This window comes from Vombatus ursinus, unplaced genomic scaffold, assembly GCF_900497805.2.
Source record: "Vombatus ursinus unplaced genomic scaffold, bare-nosed wombat genome assembly UNPS02005286.1, whole genome shotgun sequence".
NCBI classification, from domain to species: domain Eukaryota; kingdom Metazoa; phylum Chordata; class Mammalia; order Diprotodontia; family Vombatidae; genus Vombatus; species Vombatus ursinus.
The window spans coordinates 295155-321852 of NW_020945064.1; the positions used below are offsets into that span (position 1 = coordinate 295155).

The 26698-nt window shown below is 38.4% G+C and overlaps 1 protein-coding gene across 2 annotated transcripts in view; it reads right to left on the minus strand.

Moving 5' to 3' along the window:
* Positions 1 to 26698, minus strand: part of PHLPP2 (PH domain and leucine rich repeat protein phosphatase 2) — a 98247-nt gene that overhangs the window by 68685 nt on the left and 2864 nt on the right. For both annotated transcript variants that reach the window (XM_027847621.1, XM_027847622.1), the window contains exon 2: positions 12589 to 12878. In XM_027847621.1, the coding sequence (XP_027703422.1) occupies positions 12589 to 12872 (284 nt within the window). In that variant the 5' untranslated portion in view covers positions 12873 to 12878. The remainder of the gene's footprint in view (positions 1 to 12588; positions 12879 to 26698) is intronic.

The following is a 26698-nucleotide window of genomic DNA, read 5'->3' on the forward strand; positions in this document are numbered from 1 at the left end:
TTCACTCTATGATTCCACTATACCAGCCTATTTGTTGTTCCTTCCATGACATTGCCTCTACTATTTCACACTTTCGGTAATGGTTGCCACACGTGCAAGGAAGGCAAGTTCTCCTCATTTACAACTTTGAGTTTCCCTAGCTTCCTTCAAGACAGCTCATAGACCACCTTCCTTTGTCCCCCCCTACCTGCTAGTGCCTTCCACTCTATTTACTGTGAATGGATCTTGTATGCACACCTAGTTGTTTTTATATGCCTCCTACAGTGAGATGTGAGTTCCATCAGGAAAAGGTCTTTCTTACTATCCTGTGTTTACCACAGTGCCTGACACATAGTACACACTTAAATGCTTACTGACCAACTGACAGATCTAAAGATAGGCATAGCCCTGTTCCCTAGATTACAGAAATGCCATCCACGTTGTGAAACTTTTGTTTTGCATGTTTCCATAGCAACTCAGAATCTTCCCTCTGGAAAATTCAGAGGATCCTCAACATCTGCCATTGTTAACTGGCATCAACTAGTAAAATATGCGGCATTTCAAGAACTACAAAAACAAGTACAGCAAAGGGCTAATTCCACTTTACTCATTAAACTCATCCCCTTAAGTGTCGTGGAGTGGGGGATGGAAAAAGTTGTAATCTGCTTACAACTCAATTTTGTGTTTCAAAGTTCTAAAAACTAACAAATAGCTAACAATTAGCTATTTGTTAAATCTCTCATACGTCAAAGTGATAGGGTGTAAAACAAGTATCGGGGAGGGAAGGGGAGAGATGGGCCACTAGAAATGTTGGTACAGAGTTTAAATGTGCATATGAAACAACTGCTCTAATGAGACAGTAAGACTCTTCCTTAAGTGTTCTGAATTTCTACAACAATCCTCATAAAAGCTAAATGCATGCACATATGCCCATTCCTCCACCAAACAGCCAATACAGTATGTTTATCAGTAACACTCATGGCTTCTTGTTGAGAGCAATGTTGTTCTAGTACTGCAAATATACTATGTTTGTATCTGCAATTAAGACACATCAAAGACATATAAAAGTTAAATTTTATTCAAAACATTTCACAAATGTGAATTCTAATCAGTAATACGAAACAAGCTGAGATCCCCAAAATGCAGTCACAGAAAAGGATTTATTAATTTTCTTAAATCAACAGCTGAATTGGAAATGAGGCAGAAGTGGGGAACCTGAAGCCTCAGGGCCACATGTGGCTCCTTCTAGGTCCTCAAGTGGGCCTCGCAAGTGAGGCTGCAGGTTCCCCACCCCTGGAATAAGGCTTAGTGGGCATTCTTGGCATCAGCTTCAAATAAAAGCCTCAATGTTATTAAGAATAAGGATAGAAAATGCTAAAAATCAATAATTTATCTTGTATTTTGAAGTAATTTATGTTTGAAGTGCTCTTCACAGACTTATTATCTTTTTGTTAGCCACAAATTCTACAAAAGAAACAGGTTGCTTCCACTCTAATTTTACAAAAGCAGAGTAACAAAGATATTCAGTGATTTGCACCCCCCCCATACACAAAAAAGTCTAGAAAATCAATGACAGGGAAGGAATTAGAATAAAGGACCCCAAACCCCAAAGGCAGTTTCGATTATATGATTCACACACTAAGATGTCACTCTGCTTATCTTAAAAGTGTCACCTAAATTCCTGGGTTCTCTTTCTCTTCTCCCCTAGTACTATCTAGCTTTCATCAGCTCCAAGGGATTCAACTCTCATCTTTATGCAGATGACGCCCAGATCAATACAGCTACCCCAAATCTCTCTTCTGAGCTCCAGTACCTTCCTCCACCCTGCATTTCACACATCTCTAATTTGAACTGGAAGTCCTGTAGGTTTCTAAAACTCAACATGTCTAAAACAGAACTTGTTGGCTTTGCCCCTAATTTTCTTCTCTTCACAACTCTCTCTTTACTCTTCAGGGCACTACCCTGAATACCCTCACTGTCCCAGTCACCCCAGCTTACAAACCTTGGTGTTTTCTTCCCCTCCTCATTTTTACATCAAATACCCAATTCATTGCTGAATCTTGGCATTTCTACCTCTGCAAACACCTCTCAAGTATGTTCCCTCATCTCCACTCATACAACCACCACCCCTGTTCAAATTCACACTCCCCTCTCCCCTGGACTATTCCAAGATCCTTCTCTAACTAGCCCCTGGCCTTAAGTTTATTCCCATTCCAAACCATACTCCACCCAGTTACTGAACTGATTTTCCTAAAGCACAAGTCTGACCATGTCACTCTCCTATTAAAAAAAAACCTCCATGGTTCCTTATTACCTCAAGGATCAAATGTAAAATCTAGTTTGGAATGTAAAGGCTTTCACAAACCTGGCCACTTTCTTCTTCTCCAATTTTGTAATGCTTTAGCCCAGGCCTGACAAACTACAGCCTGCAGACCAAATGTGGGAAAGCTAAGAATGTTGTTGGATTTTTTTTCCCCAACTTTTTCAAAATATAAAAAAATCCTTCGCTCTCGGGTCCTACAAAAACAGGCCAGGATACAGTTTGCCAACCCCTGCTAGTCTGTCTTCCATGCACCGTAGGTACCATTTAGCTACACTGGCTTACTTGTTCCTCACATACAAAACTCCAATCTCCCAAATCTCTCCTTGTATTGGCTGTTCCCCAACCCTTTTCCTCACTGCTGATTCTTAACTTCCCAGACTAGCTCAATTTTCTAGGCAGGAGGCTTTTCCTGGTTCTCTCTGATGGGCCAAACCTCTAAGAATACCTTCTATTTGCACCGTCTATATCTGGGGTGAGTTCCCAGAGGGTTTTTTGCCTTTCTTTGTAGGCCCGGCATTTAGCTCATTTAGCTCAGACAATTAATAAATGCTTGTTGACTGATTTAAGCTAGTTTTATTAAATCTTAGAGATGTTAGTCATTTTTTAAAATTGCCTAGGACTACTGTATAAAATCAAACATGTTCAAAGGGGCAATTCTTTATAATTAGAAGGAAATAATTACAGTAATCTTCATTAGTCAGTTGTTTATCACTTCTGCAGTTCAAAATAACTAGAAAGTCAGAGTAGTATAATGTACATTGCCCAGAAATAAGTCAGATCTTGGTGGTTTTATTCCCATACTCAGTCCTCACTCATGACATACATAAATCACTTAATTTCTCTGGGCCTCCATTTTCTCATCTGTAAAATAAGGAATTTGGACCACTGATCAGGGTGGGCCTATGAATTTTTAAACATATATATTCTAATGACTATTTCAATATAATTGATTTCCTTTGCTATCCTATATATTTCATGCATTCTAAAGCACTTGGGAAGGAGTGCATAGGCTTCACCAGACCACCAAAAGGAGTCCAGGACAAAAAGAAGGTGAAGAATGCCGGACTAGATGGTTTTTAAGGCTGCTTTCAACTATAATTCTAAAGTAAAGTTCTATTTCATTATAAATTTACACAATACTAATTTCTACTGCTACCATAACTACATTTATAGAATCCAGACTATTCCAAATCAGAAACTAAAATTTATCTTAGACCATTTATCACATAACTGTGAGGCTTTTCTTTGTATCCCAATAGATAGATTCTAGCCTTTAACAAAGTGGCCCATTTTTCACAGAAAAAAAATATAACAAACTAATCTTAGCACAGTGTCTGGCACAGAGTAAATGCTTAATAAATGTTTTATCCAGATTAATTGAAATGTTTTCTTTTCACATGCCCTCAAATCAAAGGGATTCCACTGTTAAATGATGTATCCTGGTGACTCAAACAAAGTTTCATTAATGGTCATAAAATCCAGATTTCTGTAGGTCATTTTGCTTTATGTGGCAATGCAACAGTATAACATAAGTTACATCTATTATAACTCAAATATGTAACTGCTAATGGTAAAAAAGTCTGACAGAAGGAATATTAATAGCAACACTCTGACATAAAGGGTACTAAATCACATAAAATACATCTACATATGAGAAGACACCTCCACCCCACAACCCTTGGCACTTTGCAGATGTAAGTCCACAGGTGCCAAATACTCTACGTCAGACAGACAGTTTGCTGAACTTTTTTTTCCTTCCTTTTAAAAAATCTTTATTATAAGGGATTGCTCTCTGGCAAGGGGTAGGGAAAAGGATACAGTAGGAGAGATGTGGATATAAAACCAAATACATGAACAAAAAGATATTTTAAAAATTAAATAGGTACACACATACACACACCAAAACATAGCCTGGAGATAAAGCATGGGGCAGGGAAAAACTTTTGGAGTCTAAGGGCCTGTGTTCAAATCCAGACTCGACCACTTACCACCTGTGTGACCTTGGGGCAAGTCGCTTCACATTCTGGGCCTCTGTCGGTCATCTACAAATATGGGAGTTGGCCTGGATTGCCTGGAGGTCCCTTCCAGCTCTAAATCTACGACCCTATTAAATTAACTGACACGTTCTCCTCTCAATTCAGTGAAAATGATTTCATTCTGCTTTTTAGTGTATACCCGATGGTATGGAGGTAACGTACAAAGTCCAATCCTGAAGCCCAATTCATTAGAGAACAGAGTTATGCTCATTAAGTCAGGAGGTAACACTATAGGTGAAGTTTCTAGTACTTTGACATTCAGATTGACTTTAATAAACAGAAGTGCTTCATCAAAAATAGAAATGGCATAGTAGACAGAGAACTACATCTCAGATACAGGAAGACCTGAGTTCAAGTTTTACTTCTGACACAGAATGGCTCTGTGACATTGGACAAGTCACATCCTCACAATGCTCTGGGCCACAGAGATCAAACCTGAGAGAACCAATAAAGGCCAATGCTATTCTAAATCTGATTCTCCCCCAAAAGATGGAACTGGTTGCTGGGTAAAAATGACAGCACCCTTGACATAAAGGGGACATTAAAAAGGAAGGCAGGAAGTGATTACTACACATCACAGAAGTTTTCAAAGAGAAGAAAAAGAAGACAGGTACAGTCTGATATGCACTCTAGATCTGGGAAGAGCCAATTTAAAAGAGTTTGGGAAAAGGATAGAATTTCATGGACTATAATTTATAGAAGAACATGGTTAACTGAGAAGGGATGAAAAGACTGAAATTTGAACATACAAACAAATTCAATGAGGAGGAAAAGGAAGAGCTGTCTAAAGTGAACGAAGTAGATGACAGTACAGGGAATTCAACAGTCTTAGATTTTAAAAAAGGCATGTGCAGAAGATGAAAACAAGAAGGATGACCAAAGATAAATACAAGAAACAAGGCATGCTCCTGTGAGAAGTGTAATAACACTGCCCCATATCAATTTGTGGAGGTGAGAATCTTGCTTGCGGTACAATGATATGTCAGACATTTTCAAATGGTTAAGTTCACTAAACTTTTTATTCTTTTAAAAAAACTCCTAGGAGCCAAGATGGCAGAAAAAAGCCAGGAACTTGCCTAAGCTCTCCCCAGTTTCCCTTGAAATAACGTTAAGTCAAGCCTCTAAATGAATTCTGGAGTAACAGAACCCACAAGAAGATGGGGTGAAACAATTCTCCAGCCCAAGAGAACTTGGAAGGACTTCAGGAAAGGTCTGTCTCATGTGGGTAAAAAGGGAGCACAACCCAGTACAGGCAGTATCTGAGCAAGCCAGCCTTAGGCCCTTAGCCACAGCATAGATCAGCAACGGAGGCTCCACAGTTGTAGCTCAGCAGGCCAGCAGCACAGCAGATTAGCTACGAGGCCTTCAGCCCCAGCTCAGGAGGTCAACTGCAGCCCCAGAATCCAGGGCACAACAGGCATGTCTAGGCCAGGCCACATTACTGCAGTGAGCAAACTGCCAGGCCCACACAATCCAGCACAGAAAGCCAGTGACCAGACCCTTGGCCCCAGCACAAGAAGCTTGGAACAATACCCCCTGTGTCCCAGTAGCAGAGCTCAACTTTAAAAGTCACAAAATAGACTGGAAAATGAGCAAAAAACAAAAACGAGCCCTTAGAAAGGTACTATGGCAACAAGGAAGATCAAAACACAAACTCAGAAGAGGACAACGATGTCAAAATACCTACATGTGAAATCTCAAAGAGTATCAAATGGTCTCAAGCCCAAAAAGCCCTCTTGGAAGATCTCAAAAAGGATTTTAAAAATCAAATAAGAGAAGTAGAAGAAAAATTGGGAAAAGAAATGAGTGATACAACAGAATAATGAAAAAAGAATCAAGAGCTGGGAAAAAGAAAATAACGCCTTAAAAAGTAGAATTGGTCAAATGGAAAAGGAAGTACAAAAGCTCACTGAAGAAAATAATTCCTTAAATATTAGAACCAGGCAAGTGGAAACTAATGAAACTATGAGACTTCAAGAATCAATCAAACAAAATCAAAAGAATGAAAAAATAGAAGAAAACATAAAACACCTCACTGGAAAACACATCCAGGAGAGATAATTTAAGAATTAGTGAACTACCTGAAAGTCATGATTTAAAAAATAAACAAACAGCCTGAACATCATCTTTCAAGAAATTATCAAGAAAAACTGCCCTGATGTCATAGTACCAGAGGGTAATGAATAACTGAAAGAATCTACCAATCAACTCCTAAAAGAGATCCCAAAATGAAAACTCCAAGGAATATTACATCCAAATTCCACAACTCTCAGGTTAAGGAGAAAATACTACAAGCAGTCAGAAAGAAACAATTCAAATATCAGGGAGCCACAGTCAGGATTGCCCAGGACTTAGCAGCTTCTATATTACAGGATGAGAGGGCTTAGAATATGATATTCTGGAAGACAAAGGAGCTTGGATTACAACCAAAAATCAACTACCCAGAAAAAAATGAGTATAATCTTTCAGGGGAAAAAATGGATATTCAATGAAATAGGGGACTTTCAAATTTTACTGACGAAAAGACCAAAGTTGAACAGAAAATTCGATTTTCAAATACAACACTCAAGAAAAGCATAAAAAGGTAAACAGGAAAGAACAAAACATTATTCAATAAGGTTAAACTGTTTACATGCCTACATGGGAAGATGATACTTGTAATACTTAACAACCGTATTTCTATTAGGGCAGTTAGAAAGAGTATTTATATAGACAGAGCATGTAGGTAATAAATTGACTTTGATATGATATTAAAAAAAAATTAAGGGGTTAAAAAAAGGATTGTACTGGGAGAAGAGGGAAAGAGGAGGCAGAATAAGGTAAATTATATCACATGAAGAGGTGTGAAAGACCTATTATAGTCGGGGGGAGTATTGTTTGAACCTTACTCTCATCAGATTTGGCTCAAAGAGCAAATAAGATACACATTCAGTCTAGTACAGATATCTATCCTACCCTATAGGAAAGCAGGAGGGAAAGAGGAAAAGAAAAGGGGATGGGAGGCCGATAGAAGGGAGGGCAGATTGATGGAGGTGGTGGTCAGAAGCAAAATACTGGTGAGGAAGGACAGAGTGAAAAGAGAAAAAGAAGAGTATAAACGGTAAAAATAGGATGGAGGGAAATAAACAGTTAGTAACCATAACTGTGAATGTGAATGGGATGAACTCGCCCATAAAATGAAAGTGGATAGCAGAGTGGATTAAAAACCAGAATCCTACAATATGTTATTTACAAGAAACACATCTGAAGCAGAGAGACACACACACACAGAGTAAAGGTAAAAGGCTAGAGCAGAATGTATTATGCTTCAGCTGAAGTTAAAAAAAAAAAAAAAAAGCAAAGGTAGCAATCCTGATCTCAGACAAAGCAAAAACAAAAACAGAGCTAATTAAAAGAGACAAGGAAGGAAACTACATCTTGCTAAAAGGTACTATAGACAATGAAGTAATATCAATACTAAACATGTGCACCAAGTGGTATAGTATCCAAATTTCTAAAGAAGTTAAATGAGTTACAGGAGGAAACAGACAGCAAAACTATACTAGTGGGGGACCTCAACCTTCCCGTCTCAGAACTAGATAAATCTAATCACAAAATAAACAAGAAAGAAGTTAAGGAGGTGAACAGAATTTTGGAAAAGTTAGATATGACAGACCTCAGGAGAAAACTGAATGGAAACAGGGAAGAATATACTTTTTTCCCAGTGGTACATAGCACCTACACAAAAACTGACTATGTATTAGGGCATAAAAACCTCACAATCCAATGTGGAAAGGCAGAAATATTAAATGCATCCTTTTTAAATCATGATACAATAAAAATTACATGTAATAAAGGGCTATGGAAGCACAGATTAAAAATTAATTGGAAGGGGCAGCTAGATGGCACAGTGCATAGAGCACCGGGCCTGGATTCAGGAGGACCTGAGTTCAAATTCGACCTCAGACACATAACACTCACTAAACCAAAAAAAAAAAAAAAAAAAATTTAACTGGAAACTAAATAATCTAATTCTAAAGAATGGGTGGATCAAACAACAAATCACAGAAACAATCAATAATTTCATCAAAGAGAATAACAATCACAAGACAATATACCAAAATTTATGGGATGCAGCCAAAGCAGTACTTAGGGGAAATTTTACATCTCTAAATGCTTACATGAATAAAATAGGAAAAGAACAAATCAATGAACTGGGCTTGCAACTAAAGAACAAATGAAAAATCCCCAATTAAACATCAAAGTAGAAATCCTGAAAATCAAAGGAGAGATTAATAAAACTGAAAGAAAACTATTGAACTAATAAATAAAACTGCTGATTTTATGGGGAAAAAAATAAAACAGATAAACCTTTGGTTAATTTGATTTAAAAAAAGAAAAGAAACTAAATTAACAGTATCAAAAATGAAAAGGGTGAATTCACCACCAATGAAAAGGAAATTAAAGCAATAATTCGGAACTATTTTGCCCAGTAGTATGCCAATAAATCTGACAATCTAAGTGAAATAGATAAATATTTACAAAATATAAATTGCCCAGACTAACAGAAGAGGAAATATAATACTTAAATGACCTCATTTTAGAAAAAGAAATTGAAGAAGTCATCAATGAACTACCTAAGAAAAAATCCCCAGGGCCAGACAGATTTACAAACATTTAAAGAACCGTTAATTTCAATACTGTATGAACTATTTGGGAAAATAGGTGAAGGAGTCCTACCAAACTCCTTTTATGACACAAATATGGTATTGATACCTAAGTCAAGAAGAGCTAAAGCAGAGAAAGAAAATTATAGACCAATTTCCCTAAAGAATATTGATGCAAAAATTTTAAGTAAAATATCAGCAAGGAAATTACAGCAATTTATCACCAGGATAATGCACTACGACCAGGTGGGATTTATACCAGGAAAGCAGTTTTGGTTCAGTATTAGGAAAACGATCAGTATAACTGACCAAATCAATAACAAAATAAATAGAAATAATAAGATTATCCGAATAGATGCAGAAAAAGTTTTTGACAAAATATCACACCCATTCCTAATAAAAACACTAGAAAACATAGGAATAAGTGGAGTTGTCCTTAAAATGATAAGTAGTATCTATCTTAAACTATCAGCAAGCATTATATGTAATGGGGATAAGCTAGAAGCCTTTCCAATAAGATCAGAGATGAAACAAAGATGCCCATTGTACCATCACTATTATTCAAAACCGCACTAGAAATGTTAGCTTTAGCAATAAGAAAAAGAAATTGAAGGAATTAAAATAGGCAACGAGGAAACAAAACTACCACTCTTTGCAGATATGATGATATATTTAGAGAATCCAAGAGAAGGAACTAAAAAACTACTTGAAAAAATTAACATTAGCAAAGTTGTGGGATATAAAATAAACCCACATAAATCATCAGCATTTCTATAGATTACTAACAAAGTTCGGCAGCAAGAGATAGAAAGAGAAATTTCATTTAAAATAACTGTAAACAATATAAAATATTTGGGAATCTACTTGCCAAGACAAACCCAGGAACTATATGGACACAATTACAAAACACTTTTCATATAAATAAAGTCAGATCTAAACAACTGGAAAATATCAATTGCTCACAGGTAGAATGAGCTAAGATAATAAAAATGAGGACTAGAATGAAGTAAGGCTGCAAATGCAGGTAGAAGCTGAACTGTAGAAAGCATTCAATGTCAAGCTAAGAAATTTATATTTTATCCAAAAGGCTGCAGCAGGGAAGCAAGGAAGGTTTCTGGACAAGATTTGGCAGCTGTCTGGAAAACAGATTTGAGAAGAGAGAAACTGGAAGCAAGAAGACTAATGAGGAAGCTACAACCAGTGAGGGCAAGAAGTGATGGCAGTGCTAAGGCAGTGGCTGCATGAGGGGAAAGGATATGTGAAAGTTTTTAGAGAAGTTGAATGGATGAGATTTGACAAATGGTTGGATACTGAGGGGATAAGAGAGAGAGGGAAGAGTGAAAGATGACTCTAAGATTATGAACCTGAGTGCCTAGAAAGATGGTTGTACATTCAACCAAGAAGAGAAGCTGGTAGGAAGGTTAGGGGAGATGATGTGAAGGAGTTAGTGAATCCTGTTTTGGACACAATATATCCGTATATGAGATGCATGAGGGACATCCAAAAGGAGATATCCAGCTGACAGCTGATGAAGTATAATTAGAGTTCAGGAGAGAAATTATAACTGGATGTATTGATTTGGGAGTCATCTATGTAGAAGTAATACTTGAACCTCATAAGTTTTTATGATATCGAAAAAACTAAGAAGAGGATCCAGAATAGAGACCTATGGAACACCTATGCCAACCAAGGTGGCAAGAGATGGATGGTGACCCAGAAAAGGAAAATGTAAGAAGGAATGTTGTGACAAGTAGTTAAGAGAACAGTCACAGAAGCTGAAAGGACAGAGTATACAAGAGGAGGGACTGGTTAACAGTATCTAAAACTGCAGTGCAGTCAAGGAAAGTGATGTATATTATCTACTTGACAAAGGAGATGGGGAATGAAGAAAATGAAAACTAAAGATCAGATACCAAGGTAAGAAATATCTGAAATTATAATATTAGAGTAACTGATTCAATTTAGTTATAGTCAACTAGCATTTATTAAGTTCCTACTATGTTATGGGTTCCATGTTAAGCATTGAGTATACAAAGAAAGGCAAAAGACAATCCCAGCTCTCAAGAAGCTCACAGTCTATTGGAGAAGACAGCATGCAAACAACTATGTACAAAAAAGATAACCATGACATGCTGGAGATAATCAAGAGAGAGAAGGCGCTAAGATTAAGGGGGACTGGGAAAGGTTTCTTGCATAAAGAAGGCAGGACTTCAGTTGAGACCTGAAGAAAGCCATGAGACAGAGAGGAGGAAGGAGAGAGTTTCAGGCAAACGGCCAGTGAAAACACTCACAGCTGACAGATGAAATGTCAGGTCTGAGGAACAGCTAGACGGTCAGTGTCATCAGATCCAAGAATATGTGGTGAAGAATAAGGTGTGAGAAGACTGGAAAGTGGGGTGGGGGATGGGGGCGGAGGGACCAAGTGAAAGTTTTCAGGAGAGGTATAGCTATAAGACTGGAAAGGTAGGGAAAAAATTATTCACACACCTTTTTAGGAAATCAATTAAAGTGTAAATTGAGATATGCTCTCATATAGTCCAAACCATATAAATATAAACTGGACACATGCTAAGAACAATTAGTGCTAATATGAAAAAAAAAGGCTAATAATAGTGTGGAGTTACCCAGTTTAATGTTAAAGAAAGAATATTAGACTTTGAGTTAGAGGTGAAGTTACATTTCCTAGTTGCGACCTTGGACAAGTCACATCCTTCTCTGCACATACCTCACAGGGATATGGTAAGAGGAGCACCATCTCATAGACAGTGTAGGATAATAGAAAGTACAGTGGAATCAGAAAGCAAGAGAACCAGGCTCTAATCTCAGCACTGCTCTTCACAAATCAGGGAAATTCTCTGGACCTGAGTTTCCTCACTGGCAAAATGAAGGCGTTTACCTCTAAAAGTCCATAAATCCTATTACACGCTTAATATGAAGTATAAAACATGGATCCATGAAAAGATTCTTCCCCAAACTGATATATAACAGATACCAGGTGAAACACGATATACACAATGACTTGGGCAACGTGAAAGGGAAGAACAACACAACAAACTCAAGTGAATGCTGAGAGACTGGAATAACCGAGCTGTGCTCCAGAGGAACCATACAAGAGGGTACCTGCCCATCCTCTTTGCAGAGATGGGGGATTATGCACGGGGAACTGTTGCATTATAACATCAGATTTTTCGATGTGTTGGTTGGTTTTGCTAGACCTGTTTTTTTTTCCTCTTTTTTATTCTTTGTTATCAGGGATGGTTCTCTGGGAGTAGAAGGGACATGTCAGGAAATGTGGGTGATATCAAAATTTTATTTTTTTAAAAAATTCATTCCTCTTGAGGTAGATCCAATAAATGCCAGCTATAAACCAACTGAAATAACTACACAAATTTTTATACCCGACATTCCACAATTTAAATCTTCAAATTTCTCTCTGTTAAGCATTCTAAAAGCAAAGCTTCTATTTAGCTGAGTCTAGTCCCTCCACAATCACATCAATCCCAGCATAATTCAAGACTCCTCTCCCTATAATCCATTTTCAGGCAGTATGCCTTAATTGTATTTATATATTCCCTAAGAAAACAGGGTGTAACTCCACACTTACCTGACCAGGTCTCCGTGGAGCTGTAAATAAAGGCTTTCCTTTCCCTGTCCAGCACATATCTCGGATGCTGGTGTCTCTACCGTGCAAAGGACGAGGTGTAAATCAGAAGAGGACGACGTGACAGTGCTGGCCACGGAGGCAGGGGCAGTGGCAGTGGCCGTAGCTGTTTCTGCTCCATAGAGGTAGACACAGCCTCTCTTCACATCCTCTTTCAGCCAGTCTCTCTCACGGGAGCTGAACCTACTTCTCCTGTGCAAACAGTGTCTGCTTCCACTGCGCTTCATGTTTCTCTAAGGGGTACAAAGAGCAATTACTGCCTAGGATAGCCAACCTCTCAATCAAATGATATTTGGTTGTTTACATAATCACCTGCATGACTGTGTTATCCTCACTACCTTTTCAATGACTTCACCTTCCTCCCCAACCCACTTTCATGCTCTCTCGCTAGAGGCAACATCACACCACAGAACCAACAACCCCCCTCTTTGTATTATTCTCCCTATCCCCACAATGCTCTAAAAAGAATACTTTTCATGCCAAAGAAAACACATGGATCTCTGGATCTACTATAAATAGAAGCTACACTTAGAAGCACTTGCTACTATCACGTATGGCCTAATGGACACCACAAAATAAACTGAAGAGTCGTCTACGTAGTCTTGCTGTCGTCCCCCCCCCCGCCCCGCCCCGCCATTGCCAGAACAACAGGGTGAGCCCATCATACATTTCTAAAGATTAGTAAATGCCTGTTGTTTGATCTATGCCCGTCCTGTCTCATCTTACAGAGGAAGAAAATCCAATTGATTGTCCACAGAATGGACATACTATTGAAAGAAATTAATCACATCTATCTTGACAATCTTATTCTTAATTGAACACAACAAAAAAGTTGCAGCTCCTTGCACTGATGGCTCACAGGTGCTACTTGAAGAGGCAAACAAAAGAGTTGGTAGAGTTAGTTTTATCACGCATCCAAGGGCAACAATAAACATTTCATGGAATGTTTTGTCATCTCATATTGCATTGCTCAGGATAACATTGGCAAGGAGAGCACCATGAAAATAATTTCTGCTTAAGCATCAACATTTATTTGAAAAGGATGAGAAGGAAATAAGCATTCATTAAGTATCTACTATGTGCCAGGCACTGTGTTAAGTTCTTTATGAATTATATTTCATTTCACCTACACAGCAACCCTGACAGGTAGGTGCTATTATTATTATCGTCATTTCACAGATGAATAAATTGAGGCAAACAAAGGTTAAATGACTTGTCCAGGGTCACATAGCCAGTAAGTGTCTGAAACTGAGGTCTTCCTGGCTCAAGTCCCATTGCTCTAGCTGCCTAAGTAAATAAAGTCTACCAAAAGAAACTGATAAGCCCCTCCAAATGAAGTCAACACACACTTTAATACTTAAAAACTTTAATGAAAAGGATGGGAACAGGGGAGGATGGTGAAAAAACAAGTCAGAAAACATGGTTCAGAGCAAAGGCTCTACTATATATAGAAGTCTCATTCCTATATATTATGATTATTTTCTTCAAGGTGTCTGGAGATGCTGAACGTAGTGAATACCAAATGACATCATAAAGAATGAAACTTAATTTTAACAGACAAGAAAAAGATTCATTACCATGGGGCTGTGATTTCCAAGTGAGCTGTTTGAGTACAGACCACACACTTGTTCAAAAAAAAATCAATACAAAGTTAAAAGAAGGACTAAAATGAGAAGAAAAGGTGAGCAATAAAGGCAACTATGATCTGATCTATCAATCAACAAACAGTTAAGCACCTATTTCATGTTATACTGAGGATACAGCAAAACTCAACAGTCCCTGTCCTCTAGGTGCTTACAATCCTATTGGGGGAAAATAATATGTACATAGTTAAGTTGACACCAAATACAAAGTGCTATATTGGGGGTGAGGGGGAGGGAAGAATTGAGAAAGGCCTGACTGACTACAGGAGGTGACACATAAACTGAACTTAGAAGAATCAGAGAGGTTCTGTGAGGTAGAGGTGAGAAGAGGTAGCATACTGCGGTCGTGTAAGCAGGCAAACAAAAGGGAAGTAGAATGCCATGAATGCAGAACAGCTTTTGTGGGTTCTTTTATCCATTTTGTATTTTTGACTGTCATTGATACAGATGCCTTAGAATATGGTGACTGACTGTGCAAATCAATCACCATAATGATGACACCAAAAGACCTGATCTTCTTTCAAGGAGAGAGAGCGATGACAGTAAAGACAACAATGACTTAAAATATAACTCATCTATAAAATCTTAAAGAAGAGGATAGCAGAAATTTAAGAGTGGTATTACCTCAAAACAGAAGCAGTGGAGGATAGAACCATTTATAGAAAGATTGTTGAGAGACAACTAAGACAAGTCTTCCTGAGAGCATTTAAGGATGAAATCAGACAACAGATGAGAAATGGAGATTTATAAACATTTTTACAATTAACTCTTCTCACTATCAATAACAGTGGAGTCTCCTACCACATTTAGACTCTCTACGCCATAGTCCTAACATACACTGAACAAGGAAGTGGAATGGTACTGAAGAAACAGAGATGAAAAGAGGGGAAGTATAAAGAGAGGAGGTATGTCATGGAGGCAATGAAATTTTGAGGACACTGCTGAACTAAATTCTCATGATACAGGAAAGAAGAGAGAGGCTTGGAAAAAATATGGACTAATTAAAAAAAAAAAAGACTGGGGGCAGCTAGGTGGTGTAGTGGATTGAGCTCCAGTCTTGGAGTCAGGAGGACCTGAGTTCAAATCCAGCCTCAGACACTTGACACTTACTAGCTGTGTGACCCTGGGCAAGTCACTTAACCCCGACTGCCTCACCAAAAAGAAAAAAAAAAAGACAGAATATCAAAAAACAATCTGCCTTCCCTCCCACTTCTACATGATCTGTGATTGTAATTTATACCTGCATTCGTGGGCGTCCTTCATGAAGGTCTGTGATGGAAACAAGCAGGCTTTTACAACCAACATTGTACCGAAGATCATATCTTAGTCATGCAACTGACTGAAAGTTGTAGAGTAGAAGAGCCTACTGTGCTTTTGCTTACTGTTTGTCAATTACTTAAAAAGTATTTTATCAACAGAACAAAATACCACCTTGAAGGGTCTCCCTCCAACAAGGTTCTGTCCACCTGGCAAAATCAAAACAGAACAAGTTTCTGGGAATGACACAACAGAGAACTCTACTTGATGGCCTCAGCTTATTAGATATTAAATAAGCAAAACAGGAAGATTATACAAATAGGGAAGTGAGGAGGTACAGGAGGAAGTTGTTTTCATTTCATTTTTATACTTTCACACGAACTGGTCAAAAGAGGGTAGACTACTCACATACACATGTTTGGAGTAGTAATACATTCAAATCAACAAAGCAACAGGAGAGAACAAGGAGAGGGGAGAAGAGGAGCAAAGAGGAAAGGAAGATTCAGGGAGACAGAAATTAGTCAAAAGCAAAACAAACTCAAAAACCTCAGAAGATGGGTCAAGAAGAGGGTTAGGGGAGCAAAAGGAGACCAAACCACCACTGAGCACTGGTGCTGAGCACATCCCACTCTCAACACCTTCCTTCTTTGTAAAGAGGGGAGAGAGAAAGAGTGGAAAAACCATGAGAGAACAGGATGGAGAGAAACACACAAGTAACGATCATAACTGTCAATGTGAATGGGATACACTCACCAATAAAACAGAAGAGGAGCGCAGGCTGGATTAGAAAGCAAAATCCAACAATCAATATGTTGTTTACAAGAAACATACCTAAAATGTAAAGATTCCAACACAGCTGAAGTAAGGAGACAGAGAAAAATCTATCACACTACAGAACTAAAAAAAAAAAAATTGAAGTATCCATCATGATATCAGACAAAACCAAAACCACAACAGACCAACATGGAAACTCATTATATGCTAAAAGAAACCAGACATTGAACATAAATACATATATGCATCTAATGGCTAAACAATTAACAAGGAGAAAGTGGGAAACCTCAAATGTACCCCTTTCACACACTGACAAATTTAACCAAAAAATAAAGAAGGCAAGAACTTGAATAGAATTTTATAAAAGTTGGATATGAAAGATCTCTGGCAATTACTAAATGGAAATAGAATGAGTATGCATATTTCTCAGTCCTCAGGTACATTTAAAAAAACTGTTCACATGTTAGAGCATAAAACCCTCACAAATGCATAAAAGTAGAAATAATAAATACATACTTTACTGATCACAATGCAACAGAACTTATATTTTAAAAGGGCCACTGAAGGAAAGATTGGAAATTAAACTTAATCCCAATTTACTTAATCCTAGAGAATATAGTGAGTCAAAGAACAAATCAGAGAAACAGAGAAAACAACAACAAGATAACATCTCTGGACTGTAGCCAAAGGATCAACAAAAGAAAGAACACACTGATTTATTGGTATTTAACTGAAAAGACTAGAAAACAAATTTTAAGTCGCCATTTAAAAACCAAAATGGAAATTGTGAAGATCAATGACAAGATTAACAAAATTGAGTGTAAAAAATAGTAATAATAAAACTAGGAGCTGGTTGTTAGAAAAATCTGAAACAAAAAATCTACTACAGTGAGTGAGTGAAGAAAAGTCTCTATTATGCTTCTTGCAAGAGAATGGAACACAATATACTTTACTAGCACATGGGCACTGGTTCGGTGGTAGAATCCACTTTTAAACCACTAGTAAGATCCATACTCCACCCATCAGGGCTACGATTGGTCTGGTTCATCTGAGTTACACCCCTTCCTCGATAGCCCATCTCGTGTTTACCCATGTTTTGTTAACTCTGCCCACTGCATGGGTCCCATGTTCAAAAATGGCGGCTATCTTGGCCCTTGGGGTGTGTCAGCTTATATTCAATAAGCTTATTAAGCAAGCAGCGGTGGAGAAAAGCCTTTACCCAATGGAAGCCCTGTCCTTGAAACCAGCTAGTTGCAACCAGTTTAGCTTCTAGGGCTCTTTCTTAAGGAACCAGTTGTTTATAGAAAAGTTTGGAGTACTTTCTGATTGGTTGAGGGGCTATCAACAAGATCTTGGAATTTCTTATCCTGCTGTGGAAGCCTAACCCCCTAAAATCTTTCTTACACTGGTTTTTAAAAATACAATAAAATACATAAGCCATTGGGTAACTTAATTTAAAAAGAGTATTACTAGGATCAAAAATTAAAAGAGAAATCACAAGAAATGAGGAAAATATCAGAAAATATTTTACCCAACTATATACAAATAAAACAGATAACAAAGGAAATGAAGATTTATGAAAATATAAAATTTCTAGACTAAATGAATAATTTAAATAACCCAGACTCAGAAAAAGAAATAGAACAAGCCATAAATGAACTCCCAAACAAAGGAAACTTTAGAACTCTTCAAACAGTCAAACAGAAAACTACACCACACCTAATGAGAAATTCACAAGTACCCTGGGAAGGTGGGCAAGGAAGAATTCCAGCAACGTTGTAGCTATGAGTTACTCTTTTGTCACATGCTCTCTCTCTAAGAATGAGCTTAATTTCACCTGAACCCAGTGTGTATTTGTTCAAGAATGTGTCTCCCACTTTGGGGGACTGTTTATATTAATGGTTCTTATTATATAAGTTTACTATATGCTGGTAAAAGGTAATTAAGTCTGGTCAATTGATATTGACCTCTGCCTGCCAGTGCAAAATGAATGTTTGGGAGACTAAATCTAAAGTGGGTGCTTCAATTGCAGGGGATGAACCATCTTCTGTGATCTATATCATTGCAGGGCATATCCTCATCAATAAACTAAATAAATTATTAAGTCTTTTAGAATCTTAGCTCTAGTACCCAAGAAAAACAGACTTGGTGACATATCTATATTTGGCACAGGGAAAAGGAAGGGAGGAATAAAATACTATTATATAGCTTATTGTATTATAATAGCCTACTGGTGGGGAACCTTTGGCCTCCAGGTTACATGTGGCCCTCTAGGCCCTCAAGCGTGGCCCTTTGAGGGGCAGCTAGGTGGCTCAGTGGATAGAGCACCAGCCATGAAGTCAGGAGGACCTGAGTTGAAATCCAGCCTCAGACCAAACACTTGACACTAACTAGCTATGTGACCCTGGGCAAGTCACTAAACCCCAATTGCCTTAAAAAAAAAAATGTGGCCCTTTGACTGAATCCAAACTTCCCCTTAAGGGGATTTGTTCTGTGAAGTTTGGATTCAGTCAAAGAGCCGAACTTGAATGGGATAAACACCAAAGAGTTTAAACTTCAAAGAGCCGAACTTGAGGACCTAGAAGGCCACATGTGGCCTCAAGGCTAAAGGTTCCCCATCCCTGTAAAACAGCCCATATGGGTAGACTATTCTACTTGTATATTCTGAACTTCCTATCTTCGAGGGTTGTGAGGAAGTGTTATATATAAATGTGGATTTAATTGGAGTATTCAGTTTGAAAAAATTTAAGCCTCTCCAACATGCAAAAGACTGTGCTAGCTGCTAAAGCTACAAAGACAAGAAATAAAACAATCTCTGCCCTTATCAAACTTATTTTCTACAGGGGCAGGGAAGAAAAAGAAATGGGCACTTTATTCAGTGCCTACGATGTACCAGGCAGTTGCTACAGGCTATTTTAAAATATCTCATTTGATCTTCACAAGAACCCTTGGCAGTAACTGCTATTATTATCCTATTTTACAGATGAAGAAATTGAGTCACTTGAAGTGACTTGCTCATGGTCATAGACAGTTAATAAGTGTCTGATGCTGGATTCAAACTCAGATCTACCTGACTCTAGACCCAGCACTTCTTCCATTACTGCACCAGCTACTGTTAATGGAGGAATATACTATGTTCATAGTTAAGTAAATACAAGGTAATTTGAGGAGAGATAGAACATTAACAACTGCAGGCATTAGGCAAGGATTCATGGAGGTGATACCTGGAGCTGAGCTGTTAAGGAAAGCAAGCATTCTGAGAGGCCAAGATGGGGAAGGAGGGTATTCTAGACACGTGGGATGGCTGATGCATACACATCTAGGAGATGGAATGCCAAAATAACTACTAAGTCTTCTTGGTTGGACATGTGTGTATAATGACCACAATAATGTAAATGGAAAAAATAGTGAAAGATATAAGAGCTCTAACATGGTGATCAGCTGGGACTTCAGGGGATGAACGGGGAAGCGTGCCTTTTTACAAGAAAGGTTGGAGAGGGAGAGGAGGAAATAGAGTATTTAAACTAAAAAGAGAAGAACTGTTTAAGTGTATTCATCAAACCAGATATTAGAGAAAAGCTACAACGTAAGGAGAATTACTCAACAAACACTCAGAGGCTCACAGGGGGCACAAAAGCCCAAGGAAGAAAGCAGGAGCAAAACCCTTGGCCTCAACGTCACAAAACACAAAAAATGTCCAAATTTCAGGCAACAAGTAAACTAGATCTCTTGATATAAGAAGGCAAATTAGATGTCACAGACATCACTGAGGCTTGGTGGGGTAAGACAGTAGTAAGATAGGAAAAAGGCAAGGTGGGGGTAGGGTATAATAGCATAGTAATTAAGTATATTCATGTGAATAAATCTAGAAACCAGAAAAGGGAAAGAATAGAGAACATTTGGGTGAAGACTCTCTTTTGTAGCAATGATGAAGGAATTTGTTTTGCTTGACTATACTTATATGTTGCAGGAATTTTTTTTTTAATCAATCAGGGGTGGGGGAGCAGAAGAGAAAATATATTTCTGTTCATTTAAAAAATAAAACTTTAAAAAAAATGATGAAGGACCTCAATTATCCAGACATCTAGTGGAGCTCTCTGTTAATAACTTCTTGGCCTGCCATAATAATAATTTCATCCTTCAAAAGTGAAGGAATCAGAAAGGGGGAAATTCTATTCTAAATCTGATTCTCACCAATAGGGAGGTACTAGTTGCTTGGGGATACATGACACTGACTTTCCAGGAACGTGACCACTCCCTCTCAGAGTCTGTGACAGAGAACAGGAAAGTTGGTCATAATGACACACACCCTAGATTTCAGAAAAACAGATTTCAAGGGATTCCAAGGAAGGCTACATAGGATCCGGTGGACTAAAATCCCTCAGGGTAAATTAGCCTAAGAAGAAAAGGAATGCCAAGAATGAAGGTCTGAAATATTAAAAGGAAAAAAAAAATCCAATGAAGAAGAATGGAAATTGTCTTAAGAGACCAATGTGGTTGGGGGCAGCTAGGTGGCGCAGTGATTAGAGTTCTGGCTTTGGAATCAGAAGGACCTGAATTCAAATCCAGCCTCAGACACTTGACTCTTACTAGTGGTATGACCCTGGCCAGTTACTTAACCCTGATTGCCTCACCAAAAAGGAAAAAAAAAAAAAAGAGAGAGAGAGAGAGAGAGAGAGAGAGAGAGACCAGTGTAGCTATACAGATAATTCACCTATCAACTCTGATTTAGAAAGCATTTGTCCAAAAATGGATACAAGGGAAGGCTACAGAGGATAAATACAAAAGCTATGCTCGATTTTGTCAAGAATGAGCAAAGGCTAGAGGGTAAAGCTAAGGACAATCAAAAAGGAGTTCTTTTGCTTGTTTTCTGCTACAATGGGGAGAGGAAGAACACCACAAGGAAAAGACCTTTATGTAGAGTAGATTGATGGATACTGACTGAAGGCAGGCAAAGCTGCCTAATTTCTTTTTTTGTTCCTGTTTCCTTTTCTAAGAAAAATAACCTTTGGGTTGGAAAGGTCCAAACAAAAATGGTTAATAGAGAGTGAGGGGCAAGACAAGTCAAGAGAGAGAGAAAGAACACTTAGCTGTCCTTGATGAAGTCACTGTCACCTGGCCCAGATGAACCATGGTCCCAGGTTCTGAAAACAAAACAAAACAAAAACCTGCAAACGTGACAGCTCAACCACTGTCAATGATATTTTTAAAGATAGTGGAAACAGGAGAAGCAATGTATGACTAGTGAAGGGTAAATGATGACATTTTCAAGAATGGGAAGAAAACAGAATTGGGAAACAAGAAGTCTGTGAGTGTGGTTTTGATTGATGTCTGAGAAAATGCTGTAACATTATTAAAGTAATCACTAGTGACCATCCAGATCGTAAGAAGCAATGATCACAAAGATCTCTCACTGTTTCATCAAGAACATGCCTCAGCAGGCTACTTACTTCCATTTTTTGACAAAGTAATAAACTTGGAGGTCAAGGTAATACTAAGCCTATAGTTCAGTATATTTCAGTAAAGCATTTGGTCAAGCAAATCTCATGCTATTCCTGTGAGAACATATGACAGTACAATTAAAGGATTCAAAACTGATTACATAGCCAGACTCGAAAATAATTCATTAACAGTTCAATGCAAACTTGGCAGGAGGTCTACAGTCAGGTCCACCACTAAACTGTGATTGGTCCTGTGCTAAACATCTTTATCAATGACTTAAAGACAAAGAGAGCATACTCATCAAACTAACAGATACAGTAGAGGACAGGAGGTGGTGGTGTTCAGTTGTTTCAGTCCTGTCCAAATCTTTGTGACCCCATTTGGGGTTTTCTTGGCAAAGATACTGGATCCGTTTGCCATTCTCTTCTCCAGCTCATTTTACAGATGAGGAAACTGAGGCAAACAGGGTGAAGTGACTAGTCTGGGGTCACACAGTTAGTATGTATGTCCAGATTTGAACTCAGAAGGAGGACTCCAGGCCTGGCACTCTAACTACCTTGATACCTAGCTGTCCAGAATGGGGGAGGGGGTTGAGGGTGTGGGTGTTAACAGTATATGACAAAGTCCAGACCCAACAACAAACCTGATATGCTACAGCACTGAGCTGTATCTAATGATTTGAATTTCAGTTGAGACACATGTAAAGTACTATACTTGGGCTCAGGAAACTGGCTTCATATGTAAAGGACAGGAGAGGCATGACTGGAACCTGAAGCCTCCCATATCACCTCTCCCCTTATCCTCTCTACAAAGAAATCTTAACTCGCCTGTGAAAACAGAAGCCAAAATAAAAGACACAAGTCATTCACAGCAAGCTCCTTCTCCTATGATCTGCATCTCCACACCTCTTGACATCATCTCCTGCTGTCCGATGAAGAGGCAGCCCTTCGACCCAGCACGGCCAGAACCTTGTCTGTACTACTGATCCCATTCCCACCTGCCTTGCCTCTCCCAGCAGATTACCCCTTACACTGACCTCTTCTCATCTTCAATCCCTACTTGCTGCTTCTTTCCCCACTACCTACAAACACATCCATACAATCTCTCCTCCTTTTCACAACTGAATCCTTAGAAATATTTTCCGCGTTCAATGCCCCCACTTTCTTGTCCGCTCATTCACTTCTCAGCCTCTTCCAATCTAGCTTCTGACTTCACTCATCTAAAACTGCTATCTCTAAAGTCACCAGTGATATCTTAATTGCTAAATCTGACGGTCTTCTCCTCAGTCTTCATCCTTGACACCTCTCTGATTTAACATTGTTTATCACTCTCTCTTCTCCTAGAGATTCTCTCTTCTCTGGGTTTTTGTGACACTGGTCTGTCTTGATTCTCTTATTCTCTGTTCTTTCTCAATTTCCTTTGCCGGATCATCATCCATATTGATTGTCTGAGTGAAGAGGGGGGTTAAATGTCAAAGGCTGTAAAAAGTTCAACAAGGATGAGGGCTTAAGAGGCCACTGCATACAGTGTTTAAAAGACTACTGGTAACCTTGGAGAGAATAATTTCAGTAGTGTGATGAGATCAGAAAACTGAATTTAAGGATTTGGGAAGCATGTGGTAAGAAATGTGGAGCCAGGGAGAATGGACCACTCTTTCTAAATGGACTGACGGTAAAGAAGAAAGAAGAGATATAGGGCAATAACTTGGGGTGATGACAGGATCAAGCAAAGGTACTTAAAATATAAAAGAGTACTGGGAATGCTTATAGGTGATAAGAAAGGAGCCAGTAGAAAGGGAAAGGAGGAAGCTAGGTGGTGCCATAGTGAATAGAGTGCCAGGCATGGAGTCAAGAAGACTCATTTTCCTGAGTTCAAATCTGACCCTTACTAGCTGTGTGACCCTGGGCAAGTCATTTAATCCTGACTGCCTCAGCTTCCTCATCTGTCAAATGAGCTGGAGAAGGAAATGGCAAACACTCCAGGATCTCTGCCAAGAAAACCCCAAATAGGGTCACAAAGAGTGGAACACAACTGAAAAACAACTGAAGAAAGGGAAAAACTGAAGTTGAGAAACAATGAGGGAATAATCGCTGAGGCAGACTCCTAGAGGATGGAATCAGGGGTACAAATAGAAGGGTTGGCCGTGACAAATAAAAGGACATCTTCCTCACAGTCTGGCAAAAAAGAGGGGAGAATGAGTGAATAAATACAGGGATCCTCTCAAAAGAAAGGCAGTCAACTAGGTATGAAGAAAACTACGTATGCTGTCAGATGTTGGTCTGTTTTGCTTCAGTGTTTATTACAATAGAAGGTTAACACAGGGAAGGAGTTATTGAGAAGCAACAGTGAAGCATAAAAAAAAAGCATCAACAAAATATTTTTAAGACATAGGAGACAGGAGGCTTGGAGTAGAGAAGACGAGGAGGTTCATAATGACATGACCTTTGATTTTCTTGCAGGTGAAATCATCTCCTGAGAGAAAAGGGGGTGACAGAGAAATAAGGGGATTGCAGAAAGAGGGCACCTTTGAAATAGTGTTGACTTACTTCAGATAAGAAGGATAAATGAATCCCCACTATCTAACTCTTGTAACTCTTCAGCACAAGTTCCTTGAGAAAAGGATCTTCTTCTATGTCCAGGCATTAGGCATAGGCATTTAATAAAACCAAGTTCTCACAGTTGAATAGTTAACATATATGCTTTTAAGAGAACTCATTTGGTTATCATATATGTAGGTTGCTTAGATCCTTCTCCATTTTACTTATAATTCAGATGATTTCAAATAATCTTTCATTTCCTCTCCCTCCATAAAGGAGTTAACATCAATCAAGACCTGATCACTGCTAGAATATACAGCAGGAAACCAATTATGCCAAAACTCATTTCAGAAAAAAAACTTCTTAATAATTAAAGCTGTCCCAAAATTAAGTGAGATGCCTTTGGAGGTAACGGAGGTCTTCAAAGGCTGGATAACCCCTTGCCAGGGGGAGAACTGGGAACAAGAATTTTATTAAGCACCTACTTACTATGTGCTGGGCATTGTGTTAAGGACTTTACAGCTACTTTCTCATTTACAGTAGAGCTACCTTTTAAATATGGATTAAATGGCCACTGAAGTCTTTTCCAACTCTCAAATTCTGCGATTTTCCCAGAATATTTTTCAAAAAGCTTTTAAAATGGTGCTCAGAGCTCAGGGAATTCTAAATAAATCATTAAAAGTCCCAAGTCAACATGTTTTTAATTCTATATTTTTTTTCTTCTTTTTTGAGGGCTTTTTATTGTCAGTAATTTACATTTATTCAGTAAGCAGTATCCATCTAATCCAACCCAAATCTGAACAAAAATCCTTTCTAGAACATATCTGACAAGTGTCATCCAGATTTTGCTTTAAAAAGAACTCCAGAAAAGGAAGAACACCCTACCTTATCAAGGGCGGCCCATTCATTCTGGGCTCTTTCTAATGGTTCAGAAATTTTTCCTAATATCAAGCATAAATTTGGCTGTTTGTAACATCCACTTATTGCTACTGGTTCTGAACTCTGGGGCCAAAAAGAACTAGTCTATCCATCTTCCTTATGACAGCCTTCCAAATACTTGAACACAGCTGTGTCATTCTCCCCTCAAGTCCTCTCCTCTCCCTGTTAAACATCCCCAATATCTTCAACTCATCTTTACATAGCATGAACTCAAGGCCTTTCACCAGGCTAACTGCCCTCCTCTGAACACTTTGTGGCTTATCAATAAAATTCCCAAACTGAACATAATACTTCAGATGTAGTCTGATCAGGACAGAGTACTTACAGGACAACCCACCTCCCTAGTCCTGGACATCACCTCAATTATCCCTCTCAATACAGTTTAAGATTAGATCAGCTTTCTTGGCTGCCACATCCTACTGATAACTCATATTAAACTTGTGGTCCACTAAAACCACCAGATCTTTGTTTAGATTAACTGTGTTTTCATACTAGATGCAACTAACCAGCTCTTCTTCCTCTGACCCTTACTGATTTCTTGTTTACAGATCATGTATGTAGTCCACCTTAACATTCCTTAGAGACTAAGCAGTTACTACTTCAGAGTATCTAGTTCCTTTCCAGTGCTAAGGGATCCTTCTTCCCTTTCTGCTCTGCATGACCATCTACCCACCCCCTATAACCAAGTACCTCACACAGGTCTGGATTTCCTTCTTCTTCATGCAAAAAATGTTTATGATGAGAAAAAGAGGTGGATCAGTCATGTACAGGATAAAAGATAGATATGTTGCACCAGTACCCACAAAATATTAAAAGTATTAGAAGGTGGCTTCTATCACTTGGGATAAATCCTCTGTCAGGATTTATGTAAAGAAATGGGGAAAAAAATCATATAAGATAAGGATGGATTACCACCTGGACTGGTGATACTAACCATGATGAAATCACAGATATATTGAAAAAGTGAAGTAATCTCAAAATTATAAATTCTTTGAAAGCAGGAAATATCTTCTATAAGTCAATGTAACCCATTCCCACTTGTATTAAGTACTGTGAACACAAAATCTGATGTCTACAACACAGATTATCCATCTATGTAATGCTTTATCCCAAAGACAAAAAAATTTTTTCCCTCAATACACAATGCACATCAATGCAACTCTACAGCACAAAAGTGTTGAATTCTAATTTTTTGTATGTTTTCCCAGTTCTCTTAATCTGATTCACAACCATACTAAAAACATTGGATATTAAGTAAGCTAAGTTCTTCTGGCAAAAACCTACCAGTGCTGTGCTCCCATAAGACTCAAAGAGGTATCAATGAATTACCTGATGCTTACTTCCTTTCTGAATTTACCTGCTTCACGGCTCTAAGTACTGGCTTACTGCTTGAAATGTCCTAAGCATCTTGGGTTGTCAATCAGATTGTCTTTGGGAGGTTCTTGGCTTTTAAAGTCACCA